The sequence below is a fragment of the Falco peregrinus genome, chromosome W (genome assembly GCF_023634155.1).
Source record: "Falco peregrinus isolate bFalPer1 chromosome W, bFalPer1.pri, whole genome shotgun sequence".
NCBI classification, from domain to species: domain Eukaryota; kingdom Metazoa; phylum Chordata; class Aves; order Falconiformes; family Falconidae; genus Falco; species Falco peregrinus.
This window is the reverse complement of record NC_073743.1, coordinates 12,084,956-12,103,109: the sequence shown is the minus strand read 5'-3', so window position 1 is coordinate 12,103,109 and position 18,154 is coordinate 12,084,956. Positions and strand designations below refer to the sequence as shown.

Genomic DNA, 18,154 nt, shown 5'->3' with positions numbered 1-18,154 from the left:
AATTAAAATAAAAACAAACAGACCTGACAAATCAATACAAGTACAAAAGTAACTTCAAAATGTAGCTTTAAATTGAATGGTTAAAGTCAACACAACAGACTTCATGTTTTAAGATTAATACAACATGAACCTGATCTCATTTAACTGAAATCAGCTAAAATTCTGTAGTATACTTTACAAGGAGCAGGATCAAGTGTTCTGGACTCCTTTTTTCCCCTAAAATTAAAGAATGCTTCTCCAGCTCATTGTAACCCACACATTTTGGTGTAACAGTACACACAAATGACTCAAGCAAAAGATGCAGCATAAGGATTAAAATGTACCCTTTGCTTACATATGATGGCACCAGACAGTATGCTATCAGAAATCTGTAACCCAATACTGCATCTAATTAAATATTTATGTTATAAAGGAATATATACAAATGACTAAGCAGAACACAGCAAAAGGATTAAGACTTCTTACCCCATATTTACATTGGCGAGATGTTGCTCCATACTGGAAGCGACACTGTTCATCAGCATCATACACCTGCCCTGGGGCCACAGCTGGATAAAGAAATTCACGCTTGGGAGGCTCATTATCAAGGCAAGTACCACGGCCTGAACTGTTCAACATAAAGGACCAAAGGAATTAGGAATTCTACCAACTGTAAATCACAGTAACAATATCATGTAACTAATTCTTACTTTTAACATCACTGGGTGTGAAACAAATATGGCTGCAATAAACAAACAGTAAGATGGTACACCCCATAGTAAAGATAAAAAATAATTAGAGGGAATTTAGAGATTAAAATAATTTTCATCATTATTTTCCCCAACATTGTACACTTTTAAGATTCGGATGACAGGGTGCTGGGCCATCTTGCCTAGACTGTGCTTTTGACAAGAAAGGTTGGACCAGGTGATCCTTCAGGTCCCTTCCAACCTGGCATGCTATGATTCTATGATATTAGCAAAAATGCTTATTTTAGATTGTGAAATATATTACATATATTATCCTTTTGAAAAAGTACAATAATTTCTGAGCTACACAAGACTGATTTTCAATTTGTTTTAAGATTCCTATTTGTTTTCACTGAAGAATAGCTACATTTGGTCATAGAATGAAAAATAAATAAACTAAGCAAATAAATTAAATTTACAATTCTTAATAACCCTTCTGGTCCTTCAAACAGCTAAGTACAATCTTATAGACATGAGCAGCTCAAATGGTTTATATAAAACACATTTAAATTTCAACACTACTAAATGTTTATAGGATTAGGACACTAACATGAATGCCTCCATCTGAGTGAACAAAAAAGTTAAAAGTGGTAAAAATTCTCCAGAATCTTCAAATTTACATATACTTGGGTGAGTGAAAAAATCTGTGTGGATCCAAGGATCTTTTTTATTGTATTATTTAGTTTTTAAAAAGTCATGTTAGAACTAAGATCATCATCTTTGAAAACTTTAATATTCGCTTCTTTTCACTGTTTTGTTTGGTGGGTTTTGTTTTTTTCTCGTTTTTTTTTTTAGTGTAGTGGAACAAATAACAAAGAACCAAAGGAAGACAGAGTTGTTCTGTTTAGAAAACTTGGTAATTTGCTAAATATAATTATTCAGTTTTATTTAGTCAGTGTGCATAAAAGAGGACAGATGCTTTTTTACTTTCATTTCACATGTGAATAAGCAAGGATTTTTAAAGTATTCTTTATGCCAGCACTTTAATTTTTTTTCCAACATTCCAACAAATTTTGCCAGCACTTTTGATCTTTTCCATGAACCTTGCCAAATAAACATACTTTCAAAAATTAATGTTCTACACTACTCTTTGGAGATATCCAATTTTCTATACTTTTTATCGGCAGATAAAAAAGACCAAAAAGCCCCCTTTAACCATACATTTTATGTTCTCATTTTAAGCCTATCTTAATAATTTATTTGAAATACTACAATGAATCCTTTGGAAAAACAAAAAACAAACAGCTGCCAAGCATTTCAGAAGAATGCAAAGAGCAACTAAGGCAATAAGCAGGTAAATACAGAAAAAAATATGATTACTAAGGAAAATGAATTTCATGTGATTCACCTTTATGTTAGAGAGTATTTTGACTGTCTAGAACTTAATGATGGTGATGAAAGAGTCAAGTGTTTATGGGTAAGGATCAGGGTGAAGTCCAACAAGGCAGATATGGTGGGAATCTGTTACAGACCACCTAACCAGGATGAAGAGGTAGATGAAACATTCTACAAGCAGCTGGGAGAAGTCTCATGATCACTAGCCCTTGCTCTTGTGGGGGACTTAAACCTACCAGATGTCTGCTGGAAATAAAACATAGCAGAGAGGAAACAGTTCTAGGAGGTTCCTGGAGTGTGTGGAAGATAGCTGCCTGACACAGCTGGTGAGGGAGCCAACCAGGGGAGATGCCCTGCTGCACCTGCTGTTTACAAACAGGGAAGGGCTGGTGGGTGATGTGGTGGTTGGAGGATGTCTTGGCAAGAGATCATGAGATGACTGAGTTTTCAGTTCTTGGAGAAGTAAGGAGGGGGGGTCAGCAGAACCGCTATCTTGGACTTGCAGAGAGCGGACTCTGGCCTGTTTAGGAGCCTGGTTTACAGAGTCCCTTGGGAGTCAGTCCTGAAGGGCCAAGGGGTCCAGGAAAGCTAGACATTCCTCAAGAAGGAAGTCTTAAGTGTGCAGGAGCAGGTCATCCCCATGTGCCAACAGACAAGCTGCTGGGGGTGAAGACTGGCCTGGATGAAAAGAGAACTTTGACTGGAATTCAGCAAAAAAAAGTAGAGTTTACCACCTTTGGAAGAAGGAAGGGGCTGGAAACTCAGGAGAACTATAAGGATGTCGTTAAGTTATAAAGGGAGAAAATTAGAAAGGCAAAGGCCCAGCTAGAACTCAAGCTGGCTACTGCCATAAAAGACAATAAAAAATGTTTCTGTAAATACATTAGCAACAAAAGGAGGGCTAAGGAGAATGTGCATCCTGTAATGAATGCAAAGGGGAAACACAGTGACAAAGGATGAGGAAAAGGCCAAGGTACTTAATGCTTTCTTTGCCTCATTCTTTAACAGCAAGACCATTTACCTTCAGGGTATTCAGTCCCCTGAGCTGGAAGAGAGGGATGGGGAGCAGAATGAAGCCCCCATAATCCAAGGGGAAATGGTTAGTGATCTGCTGCTCCACCTAGACATGCACAAGTGTATGGGGCTGGATGGAATCCACCCCAGGGTACTGAGGGACCTGGCAGAGGAGCTCGTCAAATGACTCTACAGCACTTATCAACAGTCCTGGCAAACTGGGGAGGTCCCAGAAGAATGGAGGTTAGCCAGTGTGATGCCCATGTACAAGAAGGGCCAGAAGGAGGATCCTGGAAACTACAGGACTGTCAGTCTGACCTCTGTGCTGGGGAAGGTTATGGAGCAGATCAAGTGCCATCACATAGCATGTGCAGGACAACCGGGGGATCAGGCCCAGCCAGTGTGGTTTTATGAAAGGCAAGTCCTGCTTGACTAACCTGATCTCCTTTTATGACAAGGTGATGCACCTAGTGGATGAGGGAAAGGCGGTGGATGTTGTCTTCCTGGACCTTAGTAAAGCCTTTGACGCTGTCTCCCAGAGCATTCTCCTGGAGAAACTGGCTGCTCATGGCTTGGAAGGGAAGGCTCTTTGTTGGGTAAAAAGCTGGCTGGATTGCTGATCCCAAAGAGTTGTGGTGAATGGAGTTACATCCAGGTAGCAACCAGTCCCAAGTGGTGTTCCCCAGGGCTCAGTATTGGGGCCAGTCCTGTTTAATATCTTTATCAACAATCTGGAAAAGGGGATCAAGTGCATCCTCAGTAAGTTTGCAGACGACACCAAGTTGAGTGGGTGTGTTGATCTGCTTAAGGGTAGGAAGGCTCTGCAGAGGGATCTGGACAGGCTGGATTGATGGACCAAGGCCAATTGTATGAGGATCAACAAGGCTTAAGTGCCGGGTCCTGCACTTGGGTCACAACAACCCCATGCGATGCTACAGGCTAGTGGAAGAGTGGCTGGAAAGCTGCCTGTCAGAAAAGGACCCTGGGGGTGCTGGTTGACAGCCAGCTGAACATGAGCCAGCAGTGTGCCCAGGTGGCCAAGAAGGCCAACAGCATCCTGACCTGTATCAAGAATAATGTGGCCAGCAGGACTAGGGAAGTGATCATGCCACTGTACGTGGCGCTAGTGAAGCCACATCTCGAATACTGTGTTCAGTTTTGGGCCACTTACTTCAGGAGGGATGTAGAGGTGCTGGAGCACGTCCAGAGAAGGCCAATGAAGCTGGTGAAAGGTCTGGAGCACAATTCTTATGAGGAGCAGCTGAGGGAACTGGGGTTGTTTAGTCTGGAGAGGAGGAGGCTCAGGGGGGGAACCTTATTGCTCTCTACAGCTACCTGAAAGGAGGTTTTAGGCAGGTGGGGGTAGGTCTCTTCTCCCAGATAACAAGCAATAGGACAAGAGGAAATGGCCTCAAGTTGCACCAGGGGAGGTTTAGATTGGATATTATGAAAAATTTCTTCACTGAAAGGGTGGTGAAGCATTGGAACAGGCTGCCCAGGGAAGTGGTGGAATCACCATCCCTGCAGGTGTTTAAAGAATGTGTAGATGTGGTGCTCGGGGACATGGTTTAGTTGTGGATTTGGCAGTCCTGGGTTAACAATTGGACTTGATGATCTCAAAGGTCTTTTCCACCCTAAATGATTCTATGATTCTATAATACCACCACCCCTCAACTCATTTGAAATCTACCTTTAAAATATCACATGTGTGGTTGTAGTATAAATAAATATTGCATTTTCCCTTTTAATTATTGCAGATATATGTATCTAAATAGCAGAAGTTGGGAAACTATCCTACATTCTTTTGAATCTAAATATTTCAGTGTTGTATTTTGCGGATATAAGGAGTACATGTTAATAACTCCAATATGGAAATAACTCAAATACAACTGATCTTTCTGTACTGTTAGGACCAAACTGCAGATAGGAACTTTGCTTAAACAAGCAGTGGGAAGTTTAGCTTGAGCTTGTATTGCATATGATGGGTATATTTCCATAGATTCCAATAGTGTAGAGGTTCATCTGTAAACTGTGATACTGTAAACAGACAGGCAAGGGCACAGCATTTAAAAACTCTTATTATCTTTGAGTCTCTCAATAGGCATATGGACCCCTGAACAGATTAGATTACAGAATCACATCTAAATCTTTAAATGCACCAAACCTGTAAATTAAAGTCTATACCTACTCTACAAGACATATAATTGCAGAAATTTAAGTCAAAATATTTGTAGTATATACAAAAATATGCCTGTTCTGCTCTAATGATAGGATTTTTACCATTATTCAGTCAGTCTTTCACACTAACATAAAGCTTGACACCCAACGGTTATTATGTGCTAGAAGAAAGTTTTCCCCAGGAAAAAAATGGCTTTCCTTGGCCATTTCAAAGCCTATGCTGACTGGTCATCCTTCTTGGGAGCTTTGAATCATCTAGTAGCAATACATAGCTTTGCTTTGTCTTTATTCCCATCCTTAAAGCCATATTCATCCTCTATCCGGCCATCCCGCAAAATAAATTGTTTTCCCAACTAGTGTCTGACAACTGATACCTTCCAAGTGATATTTAATGGCTGTTCCTCAGTACCGTCAGTCTGGAAAATTTGTTTCTGGGTGTAGTTTTTAGAAAGTCTTGAGAAAGAGGAGGGTGAAGCTGAGGCTCAACTTTGAATATCACCAGGATGACTTCAGTTTCAACAGTGCAAAACTCCTGTAGCAAATGGTGACCCAAACTGGTAAATCTACATGAATCTACCTTACGATAACACTTAATGAGCTTCTAGCAGAATGCATTCCAGCCGCATTATCTTGGTGCCATGACAGCCCTGCCCAAACTTGTATACAGACCCCAGCTGATAAATCTAAAAGGTGATAATGTCATACAGACTCATGGCCTCAGTTTTCTGCTTGTGTATCTGCATTTCATCCCACTGTGCTCTATCTTTCTTGTTAGACATAGCTAAATGAATCCTAGACTAGCCATACTCACTAAACACAGAAAAAACCCACTTGTCTTCCTTGTTTGTGGTCTAGTGGGTCCTGTCCCAGCTGTGAAAGGGGGCAGAGTCTAATCTATCTGGAATAAACATCTGCAGACACAGATAACAGCATCTTGAGGGTTTGCCTCTAAAGCTCTAAATCATCATCTTCCTCATCTGTTGCTAACTTGTGAAGAAGTAATAGAAAGAAAATGGAATAATTTTTCCTGTCTGGATGCCGATTGTTCTGCTATTTATAGGAGCAGTCAGGGAATTGCTACCACATGAAATTCACTATTTTTCTTTGCTTCTTGTTCACTGATCATTACCTGCAACAGAAAAGCCTCTGCTCTTAAAGCTGTTCTGCCTCAAGGAAAGGTGTGAATGGGTAAAAAAGAAGTCATCTAGGCTTCTGACAGCTGTCCTTCAGGTACCTGTGTAACTCTATCTTAACAGCTTCCTGCTGTCATTGAGGAGATGACATGAAAAGCTGGGGAGAAGACTAGAAATGAGAAAAAACCTAGTTTTACAGACTATTCTACTTTTGTGAAATAATAAAACTATTTTAAGAAAAAAATTACCAATTCATTTATTGGATATTAGAATCGCAAACAATAACAAGCATGGATTTATAATGAACAGATCATGCTTGAGAAATCTGAAATTTTTAAATACAGACTGCAGAATTAGTAGATGAAGGAGAAGTTATCTTTGGTTCTTAGTTTGTTAACACAGTATCCTGTACAATTGGAAAATCTATTAATAATTGCAATGCATAGAAGAATGTTTATCCAAGGTGGCTTTGAAAAAAATAACATCTTCATTCTCATTACAAAAATATAGCTAAAATATTATAAAAGATAATTTATTATTGGAACTGCTATTTCTAGGGTTTTTTTTTACTCTAGCTCAAATATCACCTAGTATCTTCAGTAATGATTTTTTCTGAAATTCAGAGATGGTAGTAATTCAAGTAGAGTTGCAAACACTGGCAATTATAGAGAAGTATCTCAAAAAACCCCCTAGAAATTAGAACTACAGGAACAGATTCACCAAATTACTATTCCAGATTTATGTTAATGTAACTACAATTTCAGTGGCATTCCCCAGACTTAAAAATGAAACTAAATAGTGAATATCAAACCTGGGGAATGGAAAAAAATAATGGAGATGCTAATAGTAAAAAATAAAATAAATAAAAATATTTAAACATAGAGGAGGTACAAGCTAAACATGTTTTTCAACTGACAGTAAAAAACTGAAAGATCACTGCATACATATCAAGTAAAGAAACAAGAAAATTTGTTCAGACTGAAATTTAAAACTGTGCGGGAACTTTATGAACAAATATTTAGCTCTATTACATTTGCAGCATAATACAAGCCACAGAATTTTACCACATTTCTTTCTCAAAAGCCATAAATAAAAAATGACTGCTTAGCTACCTGTGGAATTACATCTTCATCAATAGATAACCTATTTACAGGACAATTACGAGTTTAAAATGGAGTTCAGAAGAGAGCAACAAATAGAAGTAAGACAAGGCAGAGAAGAGCAGAACTGACAACAGTAAGAAACAAACCACCAAATGCTACAATACCTGAACTGTAAGCTGATGGAACTACCAAGCTGTGAAATAATCACTCAGAAGAGATGTAAAACCCCTATTCTTTGTCACAGTTAAAACTAGGCTGCATGACATACTAGAAAGACTACTAATGGGAACAGCGCTGAATTAACAGAAATGATTGGTAATGATGAATCAAGTCTAGCCTGTATTTTTTTTTTAATAATGCTAGGGTTACATGAATATATATATATCTCTCTCCTGAGAAAATCAACTTATATTGTGAGAAACCTGTATTACACATACATGTAGGATGTCTTATTCAGTGTACTTTAGTTTAGACACTCATCTTAAACACTCCAGTACATAAAATTGGGTGGGTGCATAGTTCAGTGGGTTGATACAAAATGCCTTAACCTGATACAGAAACAGAAGTATTTTCCTCTGAACAGCACCTAACACCAACATGAAATGTCTGTCTCTGCCCACTGACTCTATAAGGAGCTCAAAAACCTCTTCAGAATAATTCAGTGTTCCTATACATTGTGTGGGAAGCTACATTTGAACCAGTCTAAAGAAAATGTATTGGTCTGGATGTGTTCCTTCAGGTAAGATTCAGAATACAGCACCTTATTCTGAGGTTAGATCCCTGAAAGAGAAGCCCATTTTGTTCTTAGTAGTCTAGTGGTTAGACCATTTGACTGTTTTAAGTCCATCTCCTAAAACACAGTGTCTGAATTATTAAACAACCTTTATTTCTAAAAGGAATGATTGCACTGATGACACTGAATCTATCAACCAACTGCCATTTGTTCCCATAAAGCTCACCTTACACACATTTTTTTAAAATCCTGTTATTAACATGTTCTCAGTGAACTAAGTTCTGTATGTGTCTTCCACAACTTAAAATACATATAAAGGCTTCATTATGCATCATGTATACCAATGTATACATTGATATGAGCACATTTTTGAGACTTTTATTTTTTTCATACAGAAGTAAAATTTCAGGTAGCAATCTATTTCTGGATAAATATCACCACAGAAGTATAGGTTAGCACAATTTTAAGGTATTAAGATAATAATCATTATATTCTCACTAAAGGTACCAAAGAACATTGATAGAAAAAAACCCCACAAGACTGCATTAAAAAATCAGAATGAAATGTACAAGGAACAGGGCTAGAACTTTATTCCTTTCATTCAATTCCCTCACATTATGCATGTATTTAAAAAAAAAAACCACTTCCCATCATTCATAGACAAATTCAGCTCTTCTCTATTTCTCACCCTCAGAATAATTTAGCAATTTAGTAATAAAATATGATCAGCACTTTAAAATGTTTTGAATAGATTATAAATGAGAACTGTAAGGTGGGGGGGAATGGAGCAGAAGAAGCTTTTGCCATTACATAGGAAAAGGACTCTACACTATAAAAGCCTTAAGTAACTTGCTATACTTCCATCTGTTCATTCTAAAAAATGTAAACCATCAGAACAGGTCACTGTGTCTCTCTACTATTTATTCTGAAAGGTGTGGATTTTTGTAACAAATCAAGACTTTTCTTGAGAGATTACTTACTCTAAAAAACTGGTGATGTAATCCCGACTGCAGGCTGACCAAGAGAAAGGGTTGGTGTTTGCTGTAATATGAGCTGCCATTAGCTTTGCTGCTTCATGACCTTTGGTCCCACAGGAATTTCCAATTCCATCATGATTCATACCAAAACTGCCCCAAAAAGAAGAGAAACCACCCATTATTCTTCTGCAGCATCGGATATCTCTTAAAACTTAATGTGATTTTTACAGAAATCATGTTCGGTCCTAAAAGAACATAGTACAGAGAAGTTTAAGTGGAGAATCAGGATCAGTTAAATTCTGTTTATTCAGATCTCAAAATACTGCACAACTATGTAACATTTTTTCATAGACTTTTGAAAGCATTTTACTTATTTTATAAAGCTTTTAAAGAAAATTTAACAATATTCTTGCAAGATAAATACAGAGCACTCAGTCCTTATTCGGGTATTGTGGTATTTTAACTGGATAAGGAATACACATTGTGTGCTTGGATTAGTAAACAGGGACAAACAGGGAGTAGGTGATGTTGCTGTAACAATACCGTATAGGTACACAATAGCCAATGAGAGCTCAAGCAGAACACGGGTTTTACAATTCCCAGGGCCATGCTGTATGCATGCTCTTTCTATGTATCCACTCACAGGGTGACTTGGAGCCCTTCTGTTAGTGCTCTCCTTTGTCATGGAACTTCAGAATGGAGACTAAAAACCAGCAGAAAATACATTAAGAAACCTCTAGGTAGCACTTGGCCAACAGAGATTTCCATGCAACAAATTAATTTTCAGCAAAGATGATATGACTCTGGAAAAAGAAATATGGCAAAAGAATCCTTATGCCCTAGAAATCCTTGGAGCTATAGATGGCCAACATAATCATCAAATTAAAACTAGAAGTTAACTCACAGAAAAACTATTTGAAAAGGTTTTCATTATATGTATAAAACTAATTAAATTGTTACTGTTATTCCTAAACAGTGAACAAAATATACCTGACTGGCCTGACATAAATGAAACACTTGAAGAGAATATGAATTTTTCTTATGATCTTTCTTAATAGTATACATTTTTTTTAACCTCCATTTTCTTACTCTGCCTTTGATTAATTTCCTCTCAGTCACTGGGGGGGAAACCTATTTATTTAAATATTTAAATATTAACCTTTGGCCAAGTTAGTTCCTCCTTCCCAAACATAGCACAAGGCTTATGAAATCAGAGGGATGGGTAGAAAGATACATAGAAGCCTTCCTGACCATGGGACAGAGAAGTAGTCAAAGGGTATGTCATAACTGAGCTTCTGCATACCCAAAACAGCGAAACTGTCACTTTATGTGTCATTTAAGACATCAGTTGTTGTAGCCTTCTCTATTACAAACACTAAAAAGTCTGACTGCCTGACTTCTTACTCATCATTCAGGAATACAAATGTGTTGAGGCACTCACTCCATTTCAATTTTCTAGAAGCTTTTAGGACTGACTGCCAGAAGATACAAATAGTGGTAGATTAGAATTTGGCCATTTATCTACTGACAAGAGTATTTCATACCACTTTCTTTACTGAAAACAGTGACAGTGTTCTTATATTCATCTGAACGTATTGCTCCAGCACGTGGTATAAAAATACAAGACTTTCATGTGACTCTAAGCTTCAGTGCACTGGGTACTGTTTCACCTTTTCAGCTGAACATAACAAACTAAAAGTACACGGTATTGCTAACTACTACTCCCAAAACCCATTAATTGCATGGATATAAGAAAAGGAAAATCAGTGAATGATGGATGTTTCCTACAGGCTGAGGAAGGACTTCATCATCAAAAAAGCATTACTTTCATGCCTATAAAATGTCTCCCTGTGGAATACCTACTCTGTAGCAATGCCTGCATGTATATAGTGTGTGATATTTCATAAATGCAGAAAGTCATATGCTATATTATACATGTGAAAGGTCTGACTGACACCTTATATTATTATATCATCAAACAAAGAATACCCCTAGTATATAAAAAATACTTATCTGAGCAACATATGTGCTATAATGAAACTTTCAGACCAGTGTTAATTATGATGATCAGTCTTCAATATTGATATATATTTTGGGAGGGAAAGAGTTAGATGTCCAATGTAACAAACTGAAGCAGAATTTAACAATGAAAAAAAGTACTTTATTGGCCTAGTTTTCAACTGCCATCATTACCTAGAATTAGGGGCACCTCAAATGGAAACATTTCCTTTTGAATTTCTTTTGTATACTTTCTTAAAATAGAAAACCTTAGTTTTTAATAATCTCTATGAATTATTCCCTTTATGGAAATGGGCATTTGGGTATGTGGGAAAGAGTTGAATTGGATCATGTTGACTATTTCTGATATCCAAGCTTATCCCTAGTTAGTATATTCCCTTTGTCAAAGAAATTACAGACTTCAACTGTCTGGGAAATAAGTATCATTTGGGCCTATATAAAAAAAAGAACAAAGTATGTAGTTTAATAGCTTTCCTTCTTCTACTCACTCTCCTTATGAAAAAGATGTTGCTGATGTCAGTGGTATGTCTGATAAAAAGCATGTCTGTGAAGCTGCTATTCCTGATGCACACAGGACTCAATGCCTTTTCATGAGCCGATGGTTTTCTCATTTTTTTATAACTATTTATTCACCTAAATCATCTATTCCCTTCCAAGAAGGCTCTTCTACTTGCTCCTGCTTCTGAATTTAGGAGGAAACTGATCATTAGGTGCAAGTAATTTTTTCTGATGCTTGGAGAGGGGTTTTGCAATTATTGTCATGTTTTTCCAAAGACTGTAGTGGCAGCATGCCATTATAGCCCAGTAATTTGCACTCCTATGGCCAGGATTGCAGATGAAAACACATTTCTGTCCAAAGTACCAGCTTTATTTCCACCAGAACATATTGGTTATATTTGGTCATCATTACATGAAGGCTATATCTTTTACAAAAACATGTTTGCAATTAGAGTGGAGTGGAAAGGCAGGGAAGAAAGGAACATAAAATACTCCTCATGGCATCACTGTTATAATTTACTTACCTTTTTCAAACTGACTGAACACATGCAGACTCTATTTCTTTCACTGGCTTAAAGAGCCTGTCTAAAACTACCAGTATAATTCTGGCTTCAAAAAGACAGCCAGATGAGCAAGGAGAGAGAGAAGTCTTCTCAGTTGACACATGAGTTTTTCTATGAAGTTACCTTTCTGCCTACCATCTCAAGGAAAGATGTTTAGCCCAGCAGCTCCGAATCACTTTTTTTCCAAGCATTATGGCTCCACTTTTCAAAGAGAGAGTCTACATTACATTTAAGAACTGTGCAAAGCAGCAGCACCAAGAACTTTAAAATCATAATTGAAACAATCCTGCAATTTCTCTATAGTTTGTATACTACCTAAATAATGCTAATGCAGCAGCATGTCTGACTAGTGCTCAGTGTCTGTTTTGTTTACTAACATCTGCAATGGAACAGATATTTTTTTTCTTAGCAATCTTTTTCCTCATCTGAAAAAATATCTGAGGGAATTATTTGTAATACACATCCAATTTAAGATATGACCTCAAAAATCACAGGGGAGATAACTGGTCTCGGCTGCACTGAATAAAGTAGCAATAGATAACCAGAGACTGCAGTATAAACAGAGGGAAGGATGGGAATGTAAATTTCTTGCCTACCCTTCCTTTATCTTGTTTAGGAACAATACTGCAGGTCCCTACAATTTCATTTGTATTTAAGGTGAGATTGCCGATTTGTTGGGTGGTTCTAAATTATGATGGCTATAGTTGCCAAACACTTATTGCTGATGTCTCTGAAATGACAGCATTTATTTTTGTGAGACAGCCAGGATGCTTCATTCTTGATTTATTATCCAAAAATTTAAGACAATCTGAATGCTCCTCAGTACTGCTCACAGAGCTTTATTTTGTATACCATGCACTTTTATAGCACTAAAGTTATCTGAAATATGCTACTCAGGTGAACTGTTTTTTTTCTCACTTGTTAGCAATCAATTATCTCTGTTTTTGAATTGTAGTACTAATGCATCTGCATATCAAGCCATTTCCTAGCTTTTTTTAGCTTGGAGCATTCAGAACTGCAGAGAACGCTTTCCCTCCCCCCCTCCAAATACAACAGGGTATGTTCATTTTTTATTCACTTACAGATTCATGAGTTAGGGAAAATTTGGACTAATTCTTTTAAAGCAGTAGCTCTTACTTTGCTCTGGACGGAAGGAAGGAAGGAAGGAAGGAAGGAAGGAAGGAAGGAAGGAACTGAGAATCTTGAGTCAAATGAGGCAACAAAGTTTCAGGAATGCAAGCAAGAGAGATATTGTAAAATCAAGCTCTTTATCTTCTTGTCCACTATCAGAGGCTGATTTATGGCTGCATAGCTACATGTAACTCTTTGGGAAAAATAAACATTTCTTTTTAAGAGAGGAAAGAAACTTTAACCTTAAGAAGTTTCATTGTACTAATTATTTGCACTAGGAAAGAAAAAAATAAACATACTAAGAATTAAATGGATCATTTGCAAGCTAATTATCTTGAACCAGGTACATTGGTAAGTATTCCTTCACTGCCTTGGCATGTTACTTAGATACACTGCTCTCAACATTTATGGAGAATGAAGCAAGGGGCAAGGAAGGGTCATGAAGTGCACCAGTGAAGAATATTTTAAAAATTTCAAACAGTACATCTCTAATACAGTAGAAGATTAAAGGCATGCTTGAACAAGTATTCTTGTATTAGAAGATCGAAAGAGCAACTTATATGCTTGTAAAAACTACCAGCTTATTTGCTTAGATAAGATATATCAACTTTTTCATAAACTTTGTATTTCTTTTTAGTGTTGTACTTATTCCCATAATTATTAAAAAAGATGTCATTTAAATCTATATATGTATTTCATACAGCTTAGAATGTCTATTTACAACCTACACTGAAAAAAAAATAAGAAAATTAAGAGACAACTTCACTGTATCTATAAATGTTACTATAGGTTTAAATAGCCTTTTCTTAGCGACATTAGAACATATGCAAGGAGGGAAGAAAGGGAAAACTAGCATGTTTCAGCATTATCTTGTTTAATAAAAAGAGCATGAATTTGCACAAAATCTATTAAAGAATAAAATATTTTTGTCCTACAATATTGGAATTATGAAGGTACATGTAACCCATGCAGCAATTTATGTAGACATACATGGTGCTTTTGTTAATTATTTTCATCCTTAGTGGCAGTGTAATATTTACAAATTGATATGATGTTATGGTAAAATTTTGGAGAAAATACAATCTTCATATTTTTATAGCAATAGAAGGATGGCATTTTCTTTTTTTTTTTACTGTATCCCTCATACCATGTTATAAGAGAAAGTTCTCCCCTCCATCTTTACATGGAAGACCTCCATATATTTCTAGCCAATGTTATAAAAGTACTGGTTATAGCTTCATAATTGCATGCAAATTGCAACTCATCCTTAAAGGACATTATAAAGAAAAGAAAAAAAGAATAAAAAAGTATGGTCTTGAAAAATCCATTTATATTAATTTGATCACAAACATTGATAGCATTTATTGAAACTACCCAATATTGCATTGTTCTCCTCAAGGGAGGGATCAAGTTACTTTACTTTCTATTTCCATGTCTTTATGTGGATTTTAACCTTAACTGCTGATTTCCTGCATTTGGAGACTGTTACATGGTTTGAAGCATCCCTAATCCTTTATTCTAAAGTAATGCAGAATTTACAACTTTGACTTTACTGAAACACATTACTTCCCTGAAAATTTGGGAAACAAACTAATTGAATAATGGTAGCTTTATAGCAAGCATACCTGCCATGAAATTAAACATAATTTTAGCACACTCTTTGCATAACATTTTTCCCTATTTACTTCCTAAAAGTCATTCTTCTCTTTGAGTTATGGCTCATGATCAAATTTGCAATCAAATACAATTTGGATGTATTAGCATAATTTAGTATTAAACATATGTAGCTCTTAAAAACACAGTAAATTCTAATTTACTGAAAAAATGAAGCTTATTCAGAAACCTGAACTTTCTTATGGGGAAATAGCAGACTTCTATGGGAATATTAGAAAAAGTAGACCATAAATTTCTCCTCCTGGTTTACATTGCCATAGCTATCCAGCTTTCATTCCAAAAGAGTAATATCAAGTAAGGTTTGTGTGCTACACAAAGCTGGAGTATGAATGCAACAGGTTTCTACAGTGTAGGTCAAAGTGGAAAGTATTGCCTGTAATCAGGAAGCAAACTTCTGAGCTCAGATTTCCTTTGGAAATTCATGATGCCCTGAAGGTTTCTATAACCTTCCTCTTCACCCCTATTTATTCTCTACACATCTGTTAAGATCTTTGAAATGTTATTACATTCCTTTTCCTTGATTAGAATGCTTTAATGTTAGACAAATTATTTTAGTATTATTAATTCCATACTTCAAATAATATTTTACACAGACACAAACCTTTTCCATATCACAGAAACTAGAATTGGTTTTCTAGTCTATGATATTTCATTTTATAATGCACAATACATTATTAAAATCCCAATGAATACTTTTTTTAATACAAGTTGCCTGCTTTTATATGCTGCAGCATTACAAAAGCAGACCTAAAACAATGTTTCTTTAACAAAAGAGAGAGAATAAAAATATATATAGTCTTATATGGCTTGTCCAGTCGATTTACTCCCTTAACTAAAAAAAAAAGATACTTGAACTGTCCCTAAAAATGTAAGTCATCATTCTCAGACGATCCTAGGCATCTAGCAGGACCCTAAGCATCTAGCAAGGACAAGTTTTAACTTGTCTTGGGTGGTATTGAGGTGTTCATACAATGTAGATCATAGATAAAACAATGACAATACCATCAACTGGAGATGTGTTCACGGGAGACTTGATGGGAAGTGGTGTTAGTACAATTCATCCTAGTTGTGCTTCATATTTTAAGTTTGGTATATGTGTCTCTATTACCTCAGACTGGAGTATTTTCCTAGTAGTTGTACAATACATATATTCCTTGGAGATGCGTTTATTCTAGAAAATATCTCACTCAAACTCAAGTCCTATAATGCAGCTGAGATTATATGATCAAACATGAAGAGCTCTGATCACTGAAGAATGAGGAAAAGACAAACAGCTTCTGAAAGTACCTCTAGGATAACAATTTCCTAGATTAGAAATTTGTACTCCAGCAAAGAAGACCAACATTCTCATATGGACAGTAGGGGTATTTATGCTATTTTTCTACTTTGCATACAGACTAAAAAAGACTTTTAAAAAATGCTACAATTGCAGGCACGTTAGCCATATGAACTAATTCAGAACTAAATACATGCTAGAAAATACTATTTTTCTTCTTCATCTTGCAACCAATTTACTTCATTAGATGATAATCTATTTCCTTACTATTTCTTCCACCTTTTCATCAAGATATGACTGCCAAACTCCTCTGAATTTCAATTCATTACATCTTCTATAAATCAAGATAATCCTTACTTTTCAGAAGTTACTTGAGCCACCAGCCTTTTCCCTCAGCTCCCTCCATACAGCCCTCTATAGATGTCTCTGGTAATTTTTTTCTTTACTCAGAGTTTTATGGGCAGTTCTCTGTCCTAAGTCTAGTTCACTGTCCTCATGTTTTAACATTTCAATTCCCACCTCCCTTTACTCTTACTTGTTCTTTTTCACTTTGTTATTTAGTTTCCAGATCTCAGCTCACACAACAGGACTGCAACAATGAATGGCACAATGCCTTTCTTTTAGGGGCATACCCCTTTCAATGGAACCTGGAATTCCCTATCAGTTCAACTAACCTTCTATACAGTGCCCATGGGGCAAGTTAGACAGTTCAGAAAGTATTCAAATAAAAACACTGAGCGGAAAACCCCCTAACTCAGCTGGTAGGGAAACAGAAAGTGGGACTGGATCTTAAATCTTACACCTGTCTAAGAGCATATTCAAGCCAGCAAATAGTTCCTTTCTTCACTAAGAAGAGAAAGTCAAACTTTTTCTGATGTTCTGGTTTCAGCTGGGATAGTTAATTTTCTTCTCAGCTTCTCAGTAGCTGGTACAGTGCTGTGTGTTGGATTCAGTATGAGAATAATGTTGATAACACACTGATGGTTTTAGTTGTTGCTGGAGTAGTGCTTACCCTCAGTCAAGGACTTTTCAGGTTTCCCATGCTCTGACAGTGAGCAGGTGCACAAGAAGCTGGGAGGGAGCAGAGCCAGGACAGCTGACCTGAACTAGCCAAAGGGATATTCCATACCGTAGGACATCATGCTCAGTATATAAAATGGGGGGAGCTGGCCGGGGACTGCTAAAAGCTGCTCAGGGACTGGCTGGGCATCAGTCAGTGGGTGGCGAGCAATTATATTGTGCATCACTTGGGTTTTTTCCTCGGGTTTTATTCCTCTCTCTCCCTCTCCTCTTTATTACAATTAGTCCTTTTTGGCACCCAACATGGAGTTTGAACCCACAGCCCTGGGATTAAGTCTCATGCTCTAATGACTGAACTACCCAGGCTAAAATATGGAGCACTTCATGAATTTCCTATCATCCTTGCACAGGGACCATACTAATCTTCTCTATATCATTCCAATTTTAATATAAGTGCTGCCGAAGCAAGCACCACGTTGGGTGCTCTTATATTCACCAGAAAGGACTGTTGTGGTTTAACACCAGCCAGCAACTAAGTACCACGCAGCTGCTCACTCACTCCACTCCCACATACCCCTTGGTGGGATGGGGAGGAGAATCAGGGGGGAAAAAAGGTAAAATCCGTGGGTTGAGATAAGAACAGCTTAATAATTGAAATAAAGTAAAAAACCCGAGGAAAAAAACCCAAGTGATGCACAATATAATTGCTCGCCACCCACTGACTGATGCCCAGCCAGTCCCTGAGCAGCTTTTAGCAGTCCCCGGCCAGCTC

General features: G+C 37.1%; 1 protein-coding gene and 1 non-coding gene across 5 annotated transcripts in view; both read right to left on the bottom strand.

The window, feature by feature from the left end:
• LOC101923076 (A disintegrin and metalloproteinase with thrombospondin motifs 6) overlaps positions 1-18,154 on the bottom strand; it is a 166,570-nt gene that overhangs the window by 85,925 nt on the left and 62,491 nt on the right. For all 4 annotated transcript variants that reach the window (XR_008745112.1, XM_055792873.1, XM_055792875.1 and 1 more), the window contains 2 exons: positions 9,205-9,351; positions 466-607 (listed from right to left, as the gene is read on the bottom strand). Coding sequence is in view for 3 of the 4 variants with exons in the window: in XM_055792873.1 (XP_055648848.1) it covers positions 466-607; positions 9,205-9,351 (289 nt within the window). In the remaining variant the exon portion in view is untranslated. The remainder of the gene's footprint in view (positions 1-465; positions 608-9,204; positions 9,352-18,154) is intronic.
• LOC129783232 (U6 spliceosomal RNA) lies at positions 17,749-17,854 on the bottom strand. The gene has a single exon (XR_008745170.1). It is a non-coding gene; the product is annotated as a U6 spliceosomal RNA (small nuclear RNA).